The sequence below is a fragment of the Entamoeba invadens genome (assembly GCF_000330505.1).
Source record: "Entamoeba invadens IP1 unplaced genomic scaffold scaff_1105074725601, whole genome shotgun sequence".
NCBI classification, from domain to species: domain Eukaryota; phylum Evosea; order Mastigamoebida; family Endamoebidae; genus Entamoeba; species Entamoeba invadens.
The window spans coordinates 360,456-376,075 of NW_004191847.1; the positions used below are offsets into that span (position 1 = coordinate 360,456).

At 32.9% G+C, this 15,620-nt stretch overlaps 5 protein-coding genes across 5 annotated transcripts; 2 read left to right on the plus strand and 3 right to left on the minus strand.

Moving 5' to 3' along the window:
• Nucleotides 1-1,526: 1,526 nt before the first annotated feature.
• EIN_328170 (dual specificity protein phosphatase, putative) lies at nt 1,527-2,465 on the plus strand (the record flags this gene model as incomplete). The annotated part of the gene is made up of 1 exon (XM_004185448.1): nt 1,527-2,465. The coding sequence occupies one exon, from the start codon at nt 1,527-1,529 to the stop codon at nt 2,463-2,465; it is 939 nt and encodes a 312-aa protein (XP_004185496.1).
• Nucleotides 2,466-2,801: 336 nt separating this feature from the next.
• Nucleotides 2,802-3,295, minus strand: EIN_328180 (hypothetical protein; the record flags this gene model as incomplete). The annotated part of the gene is made up of 2 exons (XM_004185449.1): nt 2,802-2,855; nt 2,900-3,295. 2 exons carry the CDS (start codon nt 3,293-3,295, stop codon nt 2,802-2,804), a joined length of 450 nt encoding a protein of 149 aa, XP_004185497.1.
• Nucleotides 3,296-3,647: 352 nt separating this feature from the next.
• Nucleotides 3,648-9,644, minus strand: EIN_328190 (protein serine/threonine kinase, putative; the record flags this gene model as incomplete). The annotated part of the gene is made up of 1 exon (XM_004185450.1): nt 3,648-9,644. The coding sequence occupies one exon, from the start codon at nt 9,642-9,644 to the stop codon at nt 3,648-3,650; it is 5,997 nt and encodes a 1,998-aa protein (XP_004185498.1).
• Nucleotides 9,645-10,747: 1,103 nt separating this feature from the next.
• EIN_328200 (hypothetical protein) lies at nt 10,748-11,890 on the minus strand (the record flags this gene model as incomplete). The annotated part of the gene is made up of 1 exon (XM_004185451.1): nt 10,748-11,890. The coding sequence occupies one exon, from the start codon at nt 11,888-11,890 to the stop codon at nt 10,748-10,750; it is 1,143 nt and encodes a 380-aa protein (XP_004185499.1).
• Nucleotides 11,891-12,870: 980 nt separating this feature from the next.
• On the plus strand, nt 12,871-15,618 carry EIN_328210 (hypothetical protein; the record flags this gene model as incomplete). The annotated part of the gene is made up of 1 exon (XM_004185452.1): nt 12,871-15,618. A coding segment is annotated over one exon (2,748 nt), but the record flags the coding sequence as incomplete, so codon positions are not given.
• Between the last annotated feature and the right edge of the window lie 2 nt (nt 15,619-15,620).

The window sequence follows — 15,620 nt, forward strand, 5'->3', positions numbered from 1 at the left end:
GTTAATAAATAAACTAAATATTTACTATGAGAAATAATTTGATGAAAAAGTAAATTATTATTTTGTTTTATAGTTAAATAATAATTTATTTATTAATAATACAGTTAGTTCGGATTCAAATGAAACAAGTCTCATAATAAATTGAATTTGTCTCAAAACAAATTAAAATTGCACCTATATTCAATTTTGTTTCAAAACAATAAAAATTTGTCTCATTACTTTGTAATTTGTCCCAATAAAAAACAAAAGTGTTTCAAAATGATATAATGTTTCAAAATAATATTAAAATGTCCTAAAAGTAAAAAAATTTGTCTCATAAATGTGTAATTTTGTTCGATAAAGATTGTAACACTCATTAAAAAACAATAAAAATATACACACATACTCTTTTTTGATAAAAGGATTTTGAAATTAAATAATTACAAACACTTTAAAAAATTAAAACTTGCTTTTAAATAATGAACAACTTAAAAAATATCTAACTTTAAGAAATTGTAAAATTTGTTCGTATAGTTCGAACAATTTTTTGTTTTTTTTAATTATCAATTAGATTAAATACAACTTAGTGAGTTACCATCATAAAATGCTTTTGAAAGCAACACATGCAAATAACAACAACTTTACTACCAACAACACAAACTCCAATAGAAACATCAAAACCTTAAAAACTTGATGTGTAAGCGGCACACAATCATTTTTCAGTCTTTATTAAAAACTTTATATAAAAAGTATATTAACGATGTATCACTATATATTTAAAAACATAAATTTTATTGAGATAATACTAAGTAATATAAACACAAGTAAAATAACAATATTCAATATGCTATTGAATATGACCGGATGTTTCAAGTACATGATAATAATTTAAAAAATGTGTTGATTATTTCGTCAGACTAGTCGCGTTAAAATTACTCGCTCGAGGTGTTCTTTAAGTATTTTTTAGTTGTAAATATAAATTAAACATTAAAGTTTTATCAAAAAAGAGTATGTGTGTATATTTTTATTGTTTTTTAATGAGTGTTACAATCTTTATCGAACAAAATTACACATTTATGAGACAAATTTTTTTACTTTTAGGACATTTTAATATTATTTTGAAACATTATATCATTTTGAAACACTTTTGTTTTTTATTGGGACAAATTACAAAGTAATGAGACAAATTTTTATTGTTTTGAAACAAAATTGAATATAGGTGCAATTTTAATTTGTTTTGAGACAAATTCAATTTATTATGAGACTTGTTTCATTTGAATCCGAACTAACTGTAATTAAATATTACTTTAAACTTATTATACGAGTATTATAGTCATTTCAAAAATGATGATAGTTATTATAAATTATTATATTTAAAACAATAATATCAACTTCATATATTTTAATAAAATATACTATATATAACTACTTAAAATACCTCAATACTCGAAATAATACAGAACTAAACCCAAATTAACATAAAATTAACAATTAAACTATACTAACACGAAACACGAATTTGTATAAAAAAGTGAACTTAAATAGTAATGAGTAAGCAGAAGACGATTTTGGACTTTTTCAAGGCGAAGACGCCAATAATCGAACGGAAAGATGAGAAGAAGCCACGACATCGACGTGCGAAGGCGATCAACGATGGGAATGGCCTCGACCGTTTTTTCAAAGTAACACTTAATATGTCACCGGATGCGGTGACTCGTCGTGAGAAGTTGAAAGAGGAGATGCGTCAACAGTTGTTGAAGATCAAAAGTGAGAAGGAGAAGCAATTAGCACTACTTCAAGCGAAGAGAGAAGCTCGGAAGAAGAAGCGAGCATTGAAAGGAGTTGACAAGGAGAGTGACTTAGAGAACTCTGAGGAAGAGAATATGGAAGTCCGTATGAGGGAAGTGAAGTACTCTGAGAATGATTATGGGACGGAGATATGCAAGCACTTGTTTTTAGGGAGTGCAATGGCGGCTTCCAATATCGAATGGCTAGAGGAAGAGAACATTCATTATATCATCAATGTGACTCCGGACGTCGTCTGTACTTTTGACCCACATGAAAATCCCAATTTCAAGCTGGAAGACTTTGAAAATGTGACGGAGAAGAAGTACTTACGAATTCCCATCAACGACGATTTTAATGTAAAAATCGATAATTACTTCGAGTGTACCAAAATGTTTATAGACAGTGCTCGAGAGAAAGGGGAGAATGTCTTAGTTCACTGTTTATTAGGTCGTAGTCGGAGTGCTTGTATAATAGCTGCTTATATCATGCAGACCTATAAAGTAAAATACACAGACGTCTTAAATTTGTTTAAGAAGCGAGATTATTACGTTCAAATTAATGATGGGTTCTATGGTAAATTGATGGAACTTCAGAGTACAATTTTCAATGAACCCGTCAACATTAGAAAAACAAGAAGAAATGTTTCGCAGAATAGTCAGACGGATACTATCAACAAAATCGTCAGCGAACTCAATTGAGCGATTGTGAGTGTTTATTTATTAATTTGACCATTTCTTGTCTATCTGTAGTATGAAGTTTCGAATGAGGTATATTAATACTATAAAATGTTGAATAATTTATATACTTCATTATATACTTCATCAAATACTTCATTAAACAACTCATTAAATGACGTTTAAATTATTATATGAACATCAGTACTATAAGAGATAAAAAGATGTGAAGTAGTGTTGCGGAGTCGAAACGAGAGAACGATTCACACGTCAAAGGGTCTGTCATTTGAGGTTTTGAAGGGCCTGAGTTTTGATAGAGACGTGTTTCATTATAGTCAGTGAGTGTTATTGTAGTTGAGTTCACTGTGAGTGTTGCAACTTCCCACCAGACATATTTGCGTGTGTTTGAATCGACTGTCTACTATTGAATATAAATATAAAGAGAATTGAAAACAAACGTAAGGCATGATATAATGTTTGGATTGAGAGATACCACCAGATGTGTAATTGAGAGAGAAGTATGGCTCCCCTTTCACAAAACAAGAACCGACATGTCTATATACGAGAATGAGGTATTGACCATTTGGTAAATCAAGAGGTACAGTCATAATCATGTTAAGATAATCATATGTGATGGTTTGGTCGATACTCCCTTTCTCGGATGAATCATGAACAACACATTTGGTCCGTATTTTATTCACATTGCAACATGGAGCAAAGATGTTGACTGCAAAATCGAATTTGGTGTGGTCTTCATACGTCACTTGTGCAGTGAGTTTTGTCGAATCGAGTTGATATGTATTTGAACGCACAAAAATCACAAAAAATGAAAGAATGAGTACTTTCACACACATTTCCTTGGTGTACTTTATTAGTTTTTTATTAGTTTTTTATTTAAAAATTGTCTTAAAAATAGTTTTTCGAAAACAATGGGTTTCATTTTTTTTGACTTTTTATTAATAGTTTATTTAAGTTAAAATAATTATTTAAAAAATCAATCTAAATATAAAATTATTTTCTATTTATATTTATTCATTGTTATAAAAACTAGTTTCTTATATTATTAGAAATTAGTATTCAAAATAAATTATAAACAATTAAAATATATAATATTAATTTATTCAATTAGTCAATCTATAATTAATAACATTATTAATAATTAGAATAATTAATAATAAAAGAATTAAAGAAGTTAATTTAAAAGAATTATTTTAAGAATTGTTGTAGATCGTCAATAATAGTCTCAATAGGTATTCTGTCTTTAGTGTCTTGTTTCCATCCATTTTCAATTAAGTTTCTTGCTTGTTCTGGTATAGTTTCTGGTATAACAAGTCTTTTACCTGCAGAAGTAAAATCGGCTATATTCCATGCAAATTTGAATCTTTCATCATTCTTATCAAAAGCTTCACACCATCCTAACACTTCAAACATAGTCACTGCAAAGGAATACACATCAGCAGCCTTTTTATATTTCTTTCTATCAAGAACTTCTGGCGCCATATACTTTGGTGTGCCAACACCTTTAGTAAAGGTCATATTAGTCATCAACAAATTGATATTTCGTGCACTTCCAAAATCAGTCAGTTTTGCAGTAATTTCGTCGCCATAGTCAAGTGAAAACACAAGGAAATTGTCTGGCTTGATGTCTCTATGTAATATCCCATTTGTGTGTAAATATTGAATTCCTTGAGCGGCATCCAAACACACTTTAAATCGCAATTTCATGCGAACTTCTACGCCTTTCATCCTTTTTAAGACGTCTTGCAAACTCCCAAATTGAGCAAATTCGGTGACCATACAAATCTTTTTCGGTATGAAAACAGCTCCATAGAAGTGGACGATATAATCACTCCGTATCTTGTCTAACATAGAAACTTCATTTCTAAACTCTTTCTCTTTACCATCTTCATTCATCGACTGTTTCATCTTCTTAATTGCGACGACATTTCCTCGATACGTCCCTTTGTAAACTATCCCAAAAGACCCTTCTCCTAACTTTTTATCGACTTTGACTTCTTCGTAATCGAGTTTAGTTGAAAGTTCTGTTTTGGCATATATTTTAATTGGAGTCATCACCTTTTGTCCACTTTTTAAGTCGAGTGATATCAACAGTATTTCGTCTTCTAAATCAGTGGTACAAAATAACGTCAAAAACACTTCAAATTCACAGGCTTCACCTCTTTTCAAATTCACAATTTGTGGAGAAGTCCGGACTTTGAATTTGTCACAAAGATCTTTTGTTGTGAATTGAATTTTCAAATTTCTGTGTTGGGTGTTACCAATACAAATTAATTCACGAACTTCTTCTTCTACAGGGTTTAGGACTCCTTCTCCAAAAATCAATTGTTTTTTATTGGAAACTATCCCTTTATCTAAATCAGTCATTCTTATGTTAGATCGATCTATTTTAAATACACAGACATTCACCATCTCATGCTCCTCTTTCTTGTGTAAGATCACAAATATTAATATAGTGATGATAATGGCTATAATGAATAATATTAAAACAAAAGAGGCAATTGGAATACCAATTAATATACCATAATTGGTCTGATCTTCACATACATATTTATTCGTGTTAAGTTGATACTTCTCAGCACATTTATCACACTTGTTAGAAGACGCGGAAATACAATTTGGTATTTCTGTAAACGATGTACATATATCATTAAGTAATACATTATTTTCAGTACAATTTGTACAATAATCTAGTGATGTGCAAGTTGTACATTTCTCGTTGCATGGTTTACAAAGGTTGTTTGATATATAAAATCCATTATCACATTCATAACACCCACTTATTGTCTTATTTAAACAGTTGTTCAACTCACTTTGAATCGTACAATATTTAGTGTTATTAGTTGCTGTTCTGTAATATTCATTATTACATGATATGCATGTTCCATCATTTGTACATGTTTTACAAGACATGTGACATTTTTCACAAGTTTTCCCATCAGAAGACCGCATATATCCATCTTTGCAAACAACACACCCAGTGTATGTTGCCATCACCAAATCACACTTTGAGAGTAAATCGTTAATTTCAATACATTCGCCTTTGTTGTTTGTGTACGAATAAGCATCACATCCAGTACAATATGTTAAGTTCTTACATTTCACACATGGATACTCACATTTAATACACTTGTAGTCCTTAAGATAATATGTATCAGAGCAACGGACACATCCTTTCGTTGTCTTTTCGATGCAATTTGAATCGTTTTCATTTTTAAAAGTTGTTTTTGTTGTCTCATTTGTTTCTGATGAAGTGTTTGTTTCATTTTTGTGTAAACAATCTCCACTTTCAAGAATGAAATTTTCTTGACAATCAACACACATTTTGTACACATTTTTACAATTGGGAAAAACATCTTCAATCAATTCACATTTTGTTTCTGTTTTGTAATTATTTTCTTCACATTTTACACAAGTATCATTAAAGGAAGGACAATTTATTTTAGTTTGATTGTAACATTCATGGCCATCACCAATATGACTTTTGCACCAAACACAAAAATCTCTATTTTGAGTGTCACAGTCGTTATTATTTAATTCACACCAACCATTATAAATATGATAATCATCAACACACTTGACACAGTAATTACCTTTTGATATTAAACAATTGGGATCTTTTGTACAGACGTTGTTTCGTGTTAATATTGTTTCTTTTTCACATTCAAAATCCAACTCTTTTCCATCAATTAACGCACAAACCTTTCCACTCTCACATGGTATAATGTCATTTTTATTTGTATATGAACCTTCTTTTGTTGTATAACAATACGAATTTTGCGAAATTGAACACTCTTCTTCTTTGAGACCACAAACAGTGTCATTGACACATTGAAGGCATTCCATTGTATCATTTTTATTGAGTTGATATTTGCATTTTTCATCTTTTGTACAATTGTTTGATGATGTTAAAATAGAATCTTTGCACAAATCACACCCTTTAATTGCACTGTTCTTACAATTGTCATCAAACTTTTCACATTTTCCATTTAATAAAATTGAGTCTTGACACACGTAACATGTCGAGTAAATTTGATTTGTGCAATTGACATCATTTTCTTTGAAAGTGTTGGTTTGTTTATCATAATAAAACTTTTGGTAATCTTTGTTTGCAAAACATGATAATGAGTCACTTGTAAGTTCAAATGGTTCGAAACATTCGGTGCATTTTAAAGTAGCATTATCATAATACCCATTTTTACAATTTGGAATTAAATAACATATATCAATACACGTTTTGTCTCCATTTTTTACTTTTCCTTCTTCACATTTAAAACATTTGTTTCCATCTGTTACATAATCTTCATGACAATATAAACACTCTTTTTGAGTTTGTGAACACGACGCACAATGTGCAATTTCTTCACAAAGAATACAATTGTTGTTATCTAGATAAAGTCCATTTTCACATTTTTTACACACCCAATTTTGTTCGTCTCCGGTTGTATTGCAAGATGTACAATTTCCATTTAATGAACAACTTACACACTTGTTTTCTTTTGTTTTAAAGCCATCTTCACAAGAAGAACAATATCCAGTTTCTTTAAAACAATTGGTACATTCACTTTGACAACTCACACATTCGGAAGTGTTACCAGTCGAATATGTTTTTGGTGTACATGTTGTGCAACTACCTTCTGTTTTATTAAAACCATCTCCAGCTTTACAATTAGTGCATTTGCCATTTGTCTTATCACATGTTGAACATGAAGAATTACACTTTTTACAAGTAGTTTTGCCTTTTTCGTCTTGATAATTCATTTCTTCACAATTTGTACATTTAGAGTCAAATGAAAAAGTACCTTCTTGGCACATTTCACAACTAAAACTGTTGGAAATACCATATCCATCAAAACAAGCTGTACAATTCCCGTTTGTGGAATTGCATTCTCGACATACTGAATTGCAGGTTTGACAAGACGAAGAACCTTTAAGTGAAAATTCCAAGTTTTTACAATTTGAACAACTTGATGATTTGTTATTTGAATAAGTACCTGCTGGGCACTTATCACATAAATTAGTTATAGAATTGGACTTTGTACCACCCAAACACATCTTGCAAACACCTTCAGTTGCTACATACCCGCCAACACATGTTGAACAATTTCCACTCGTCTTTTCACATTGGACTGCACATAATGTATCACATGGTAAACAAGTTGTTGATCCAGTTACGTTCACAAAGTTGTAATCTCCACAAGTTTCACAGTTGTCTTTTCCATTACTATCCGTAAAAGTACCCAAAGGACATTTTTCACATTGATTATTTAAGCTGTAATAACCAGCTTGACATACAACACAACTATTTCCTGAAATACCCTTCCCACTATAACAAGAAGTGCAATGTCCATTTGTTTTATCACATGTCTTACATATAGTGTCACAATTATCACAGTATGTTTGTGCACCTAAAGAATATGTCATATCTCCACATGTAACACATGAACTCGAATTTGCAAAAGTACCAGCTGGGCATAATTTACAAACTCCGGCTTCGAGACCATATCCATTTACACATGTTATACAATTTCCATTCATTTGATTACACGTTGCACATTTATCACTGCAAGATAAACACTCCGAAGATTTTTCTAATGAATAAGTATTACTTGGACATTTTGAACATGACGATGTTCCACCTATCGAAAAATAAGAAGCTTGACATATTGTACATCCAGTACTGGGAGTATATGCATATCCAGGTTTACATGTTTTACAATTTCCATTGGTTATATAACACGTGGCACACGTGGAATTGCATATTTTACATATAGATGAACCACTTAAACTGTACTCTCCATCTTTACATGAAGAACAAGCAGATGAACCATTTGATGAGTATGTACCAGCTGGGCACTTTGTACATATAGAAGATCCAGATGAAGCCGAATATTGACCACTTGGACAAGAAATGCAAACAGATGCCCCAGAAGATGAATATTTGCCAGCCGGACATGTTGAACATGATGTAGAACCAGTAGATGATGAATATTTGCCTGCTGGGCATGAAATACAAGTGGAAAATCCAGAAGATGATGAGTAATAACCCATTGAACATTTGGTACATGAAGATGCTCCAGAAGACGCGTATGTACCTGCTGAGCACACAGAACATGAAGATGACCCACTGGAAGAAAAAGTACCAGCAGGACATGTTGAACAAGAAGTTGAACCATAACTGGATGAATATTTTCCAGCGGTGCATAATGTACAGGAAGGAGATCCGGAAGTTGATGAATATGTACCAGCAGAACACGAAGTGCATGAAGATGAACCACTAGAAGAATATTTACCAGCTGAACATATTGAACATGACGTTGAACCACTTGATGAATAATAACCAGCTGAGCACGAAGGACATGAAGATAAACCAGTGGTAGATCCATATGTGCCAGCTGGACAATTACTACATGAAGACGATCCGTAATTTGAAAATGTACCTTTTGGACACGAAGAACAAGAAGTCGAACCAGAAGAAGAATATGTACCGGGAGAACATGTTCCACATGAAGTAGATCCAGAACTCGACGAATATGTACCTGCCGAACATGGAGTACATGAAGATGCTCCGCCATTTGAAGATTTGCCAGCTGGACATGAACTGCATGAAGTTGAACCAGAAGAAGAATATGTACCGGGAGAACACGAATAACATGAAGATGCTCCACTTGAAGGTCCATATGTTCCTGCTGAACATGAATAACATGAAGACGATCCAGAAGTCGCATATGTCCCTGCTGAACATTTATAACATGAAGATGACCCACTGTAAGAAGAATAACCAGCAGAACATGAAGGACAAAAGGATGCTCCATCGAGGGAATATGAACCCGCAGGACAATTACTACATGTAGCTGCTCCATTAGTTGCATAAGTACCCGCTGTGCACACTTTACACTTAGAAGATCCAGAGCTTGGTTGGTATTGGCCACCACCACAATAAGTACATTTTGATGCTCCAGCCGGCGAAAACGTACCTGCCGGGCAAATGGGGCAACTTGAAACGGATGAATTTGCGTAATATCCTGCTTTACATGCAACACAATCATACGATCCTACAACTGCAGACTCGCCCCAACTACACGGAGTACACGAAGTAATACCATAACCACCGTGTGACCAGGTCCCAACAGGACATGCACGACAAGAACCACCATTTTCATACTGCCCCCCTCCACAATACATTGAACGAGAAAAGGCAAATAAACAGTGTAAAAACAATAGCTTGATAATAAACGAATCACTCATTCAATTATTTGATTATATTATTTGTTTAAATAATTTAGATGAGGAGCTAAAACATGTTTTGCAATGAGTATAATAATTTGTTATGTTCAACTAAAAATCTTTTATTTTTATTTATGGTGTTTTTCCAACCAAGTTTTTTAAATGAATTCAAATAAGGGAATATATTTATAAACATGTGGGTCTCGATATAGTAAAATAAATTATCAAAAAACAAATAACAATGTTTTTATGTAGACTATGAATTAATAGTGTTTTTAAAATTAACTAATTTAATACTTTGATTTTTAACAATAATTCAGTTTAAAGTATTAAAAGTGTTATGAAAGATTAATGTTTTCAAATTAAAATAAAAGACCACATTAACAGAAATGATAAAACGAGAAAATTTAAAGAGTAAATACATTATCATCAATTATATTACCAGACATACTAATTAAATCCTCATTATTAACTACTAAAAGGTCTTAATATAAAAATATTTTTTATTTTTTATCTTACAGATCTGAGATATACTTTCAATGATTAGTTCCAGATCTTTTTACTTTTGAGAATCATCAAATGTTTCAATAGAAAGTAAAATACCCCAATAATAAATAAAATTGATATATTAAAAACAACTCCAAGACTTGTAAGACTTATTGTTGTAAATTTCAACAGTGTTTTTCTTTTATCATAAAAAATATCAATATTGAATTTAAATACATTATTGATATTAAAAAAGATTCTGATGTTTTTATAATAATTATAATCAAAGTGTGTTAATGATAGCTATTACTTTGTTGGAATATTATATATACACTGTTGAAAAAATGAATATATTAAAATCTAATAAATATTGTAAGACATTAAACGAAATAACGTGTAATAATCAAACAATCATTACGCATCTGTTTATTTGTAAGCTCGTTACATTAGTATTGTTTGTTTACATATTACAAATGACAAAAAAGCTTATTTTAAATTATACATTTCAATTTTTATAAATTGAAATAACCATCATTAAAATGACAAGTGTCAATAAAATTGTTCTGATCATTAATTTATTTCATTTGATACACAACAACTCTAACGGGTTTAAATTTGTTGTTTGTGCACAATTGTCCGCTCTGTGCTGTGAATGTAGAAGCCTTACAATAGCTTCCCATTTGTCCGTCTTTATATACACAAATGTCATGACCTCCTCCAAACCCAAACAAGAATGTGTGGTTCTTTTCTAACACACAAAATGCGTGGTTAGCTGCTTCTTTTTTAATAACATATTTTTTCTTCGTTTCAACTCCCCCAATTCTCATTGAGAAAATGAACGCGTTTTGGTCGTAGTTATAATTATAATAACATTCAGCACACTCACTCACGCCACTTTCTATGTACCCACCAAACAAATCTTTCTCCGCCGTTTCGATGAAAAACACAAGATTTGGAAGGTCACATATTTTGTCATTAAACACACTTGAACCGACACTCCAATCATTCACAGCGCTATCAAACACTAAAACTTTATGTCTGAGACCAGTCCATTCTCGCAATTTTTCGACTTCACTTTTTTCAACTATGGAATTCTTCTTTGTTGGACTTTTCTCGACTTTTTCTGTTAATTTCTGTGAGTTTTGTGAAGACTCTGTTTGATCAAAAAGTGGCGACATTTCAATTTTTGAATTTTGAGAATTATTGGTCAAGTCTGGCGGCTCGGATTTTTGGTTTTCTCCACGTAAGACCACTTCAGTCTCTTCACTCTTCTTCGTGTTTTTCTGGCCTTCTGATGCTTTCTTGAGTTTCATTAAATTGTTGATTTTCTCGGAAGTCACTGAAACTATTGAGTCAAACGATTTCTGAAGTTCTAACTTCTTCTCATTAAGACGTTGTGTTTCTAAAGAAACTAAAACGTCTATTGTGGTGTTGTAATTAAACGACCCATCGTCAAAAGTCGAAATTTCTTTTTGAATAACACCAAGAAGAGAACTGAGACGCACTTGAAATTGTGTTAAAAGAAGTTTGGTTGCATGTCCTTGTTGGTAGTTTGTTTCAAGTTGTGTAAATAAAGACTCGGCGTATTTGATTCTGTCTTCAAGTGGAAGTTTAATGTTGTCAACGGTATTTATTGTGTCTTTGTACTTAAAGTATTCAGATAATTTTGTCTTCAGTTCTTGGCAACTTTTGAGGACTTCTTCGACCAATATCTCCATTTATCGTTTAACAGTTCATTTTTGTTGAATTATTGTTACAAAGAATAGTGCTTACACGTTTTAAGTTTTTATCACAAATATATTATTTTTGAAACAATTCAGTAAGTCTGTAAGAGTGATCTAACTTTTTACCTGTTTTTGAATTTTATAAGTGTTTTTTATTCGCGTTTTAATAAGGAGTCTTATACTAAAATCATGAGTGTGCTACCACTATGTGGTGGTCTTTAGATGCAAATTATTTTATATGATGTTAAGGTGTGATACAAAACATTTTAATGTCAATTTCGAGATCTTTACTAACAAAATCCCTCTTCGATGTTTTATTGCTGTTTAAATGTAATTTTTATGTAATTGTTTTAAATCAATGCACACATTTTTATTTGTATTATCAAAAAATACACTTATCTAGTTAATTCTAAATTTGATTTAATATTTTAAAGAATTTATCGAACAATTTCTGTTTTTTAATTATTTTCTTTCAAATTCCACGATTTCAAGAAACATTTCCTTTCAGTTTTCAAAAATGTTGTATTAGTTTAAATTAATAATATAATTTATTTTATAATACACTTTTTTATCATTAAACATCGAAAAAATCTTTGTTTTTTTCAAAACCACTTTATTCCATACACAACATTTCAAAATTTTGAAAAACAAATCTTTTGACTTATAATACAATTGTATATGTAAATAAAGACGTAAAAATAATTTTGTTTTTAAATAAAAAAATAAAACATTTTTTCTTCAAACCACAAACAATTAAATCTTTTGAAAAAAATTACTTCTTTGTTTATAGTAATTGTATTCATTTCAATTCGTTTTTCCATTCTTTCAAAGTTTTTGAAAAAATTTGATTTGCGATTTTTTCCGTTACAACTTCAAATATTACAAATTGGATGTTGCGGTTGAAACCTCAACTTCTTGCTGAACCGTTTTGGAGAAAGTCGACGATCATTCACAAACTTTTTTTCTTGCTAGTGATGATAGTCTTACCAGCTCCATACATGTTAATACCCGGTGTATTATCTCTTCCTTATTTAGTCGAGTTTTTGGTGCTTTCTGTTTGTATAATATTAACGACTGCGCCAATAGTTCGACTCTTTTCATTATTTACTATTCCGTATTCTATTGCTCATTTTATTGTCGCAATGGTGTTTTACTTTGTGGATTTTTCCGATCATTGGGCATACTCGTTACTTGGACTTTCGTTTGGCAAATCGAGTCAAGCGTTTTTTATTACACACCAAATCTTTGTTGGTCTTATTGCCGTCTTTTCAGTGTTTGCAATACTCACAAATGCAAAGCACTTTGAGTACTTCCACACGACACTGGTGACTACTTTTGTGTCAACACTCTTTTTTGTTTCTTCGTTTCTTATTAACACATCTCAAGGTGGGATCATACCAATTCTGTTTTTCTTGACATCACAAGTACTATTTATTACACCAAGAAAATTATTTATTTACATCAACGGGTCTTCGGTGTTTTTAATGTTCATTTACTTACTCGTTCTCTCCCTTTGGAATTTATTTGCGTCAGTTGCAGACCGATTTGGGTTTTTTGATGGGAGTGACAATGAGACTTTAGAGAAGGCGATGGGGTTTATTGGGTTTGCGGAGGTCGCATATCCTTCGTGGATCTTCTTTTCGATGAATTATGGTGCTTATTTAGTCTTTCCCTTAATATGTGTCTTTACACATGTAACCCTAATTGGTCACAAAGAAAAGAAAACGAGTGTCGCACAGATAGCCACTGAATTACAGACACAAACTGAAAATGATAAAGATGTCATAGACAACACTGTATTTGATAAGTCAATGTCAACCAAATTGTTGCTGATCCAAATAGCTCAGATGACTTTGAGAACAGCAATTACACTACTTAAGGTGGGGATCCAAATTTTAGTGAAAAGTGGTTTGATCATATCACTTGCTGTAATGTTCTGGGTGGGTCTGACTGATGTCTCTATCTTTGGGTTCTCGTTCATGTTGATATCGCTCATCTTCATATTTGTGCCCCTCAGCTATGCGCGGCGTGCATGGCCGATAGTCATTGTCTTCACTTCACTCATCATATTACTTCAAATGGTCATTCAATTGTCGTACATCAATGTCAGCAAGATCCCTCAATATGTTGGACTCTTCAAATTCAACGACAACGAATTGGGGAACAAAACCATTGACTTTGATGACACTCATCTGGAAGAGTTGTACCCCAAAATCATACTTTTGGTTGTAGCGAATCTGCAGTTTTATGCGAATCTCTTGGGGAGTAAAGTGTCTGATGCGACGTATGGCGTGAAGGTGTTTTACTATTGTGCGTCACGTTTGATTGACTTCTGGGGGATCTTCATTTGCTGTGTTGTCATAGCAACAGCAGCCTTTTTTGAAGATGTCAATTTGGAGCTGATTTTGTATGTTGGGGCGCTTGCCCTTCTTGTGTTGATACAAACCCATTTCAGCTGTTACAAAGTGATTATCCGAACGATGTTGCCGGTGTATTCGATTGTGTTCTTTGTGATATTACTTGTGAGGTATGTAGTGCAACTGACCGAGACGGATGAAGAGAGAGGGGATTTGAGTGAAATAACGGAGTGGCATCAAGTGTTTACGAACATGAGTATGTCTGAATTAGGGTTTGTGAAGTACACCACTGTGTGGCAACGGTTTAAAGGCTTTTTACCGAACATAGCGGTCATAGCGTGTTGTGCGATAGAGAGTCGGATGCTGTTTACGATACCCCGGTACCTCCAGAAAGTGGTCCATGAACGATCTGAGAAGAAAAAGAGGTATGAGAAGTATCAAGAGGAAATGAATGCGCGGTTAGAGCGATCGATGGCGAATGAGAGTGAGATGGAAATATTGGCGGAGGGTCCGACGCACGACGGAACACTTTTGAAACAACGACCGCCACTCAATTTTGAAGAAAGGAGTGGGGAACTGAAAGAACTGAGTAGTTCGCAAATATTAGATAATGAAAAGAAGACGGCACCGGAACAGAAAATCAGTTCCCAAGCGGAATTGCTTCGACATGTTCGGAAGACTGAGGGATATAAGACGGTGCCACGACCTCAAATGAATAGAGGAGAGGATTCAATTCAGTCGATGAGAAGAAGTGAATTGGTGGTGCCACAAAGAGAATTAAGTGATACACAAGGACCAGTTGGAATGAGTATAGATGGCACAACATGTCCACAAAGAACACCACCAAATCAAATGAGGTTGACGAAGAATATGACTTCATTTAAAATGGCAATGAAACAAACTATGCATGAGTCGTTTGCCCCAAATACCGTCTCTTTTGAAGGAGAAACGGGAGATGCGAGTGTTTATAAATTCATCGAAGCGCCACGTCTGGTGAAGAGCAGTGGGTACTTTGTCATGCGATTTCTGGCGATCTATATCCCACACATTTCTGTGATCTGTGCGATTGTGATTGCCGCGTACCCGTCGATTAAAACCAAATTTTCGGAGGACAATAAAAACGAGGTGGTGCAGACGTGGGACATCCTCCACTTTTTAGTGTTTTTGACGACGATGTTGTGTCTCATCTCGAAGAGAGGATTTAATATTGCGTGTGCGCCGTTGCTGTGGGTGTGCACGTTTTGTATGTTAGTGACCATCATACCGAATTTCCGATCGATCAATTTGCTGATCGACCAGTCGGGGATGTTCAAGAATGTCGAGTATAAGAAGTGGGCGTACAATTTGATTGGGATCAAGTCGTGTTT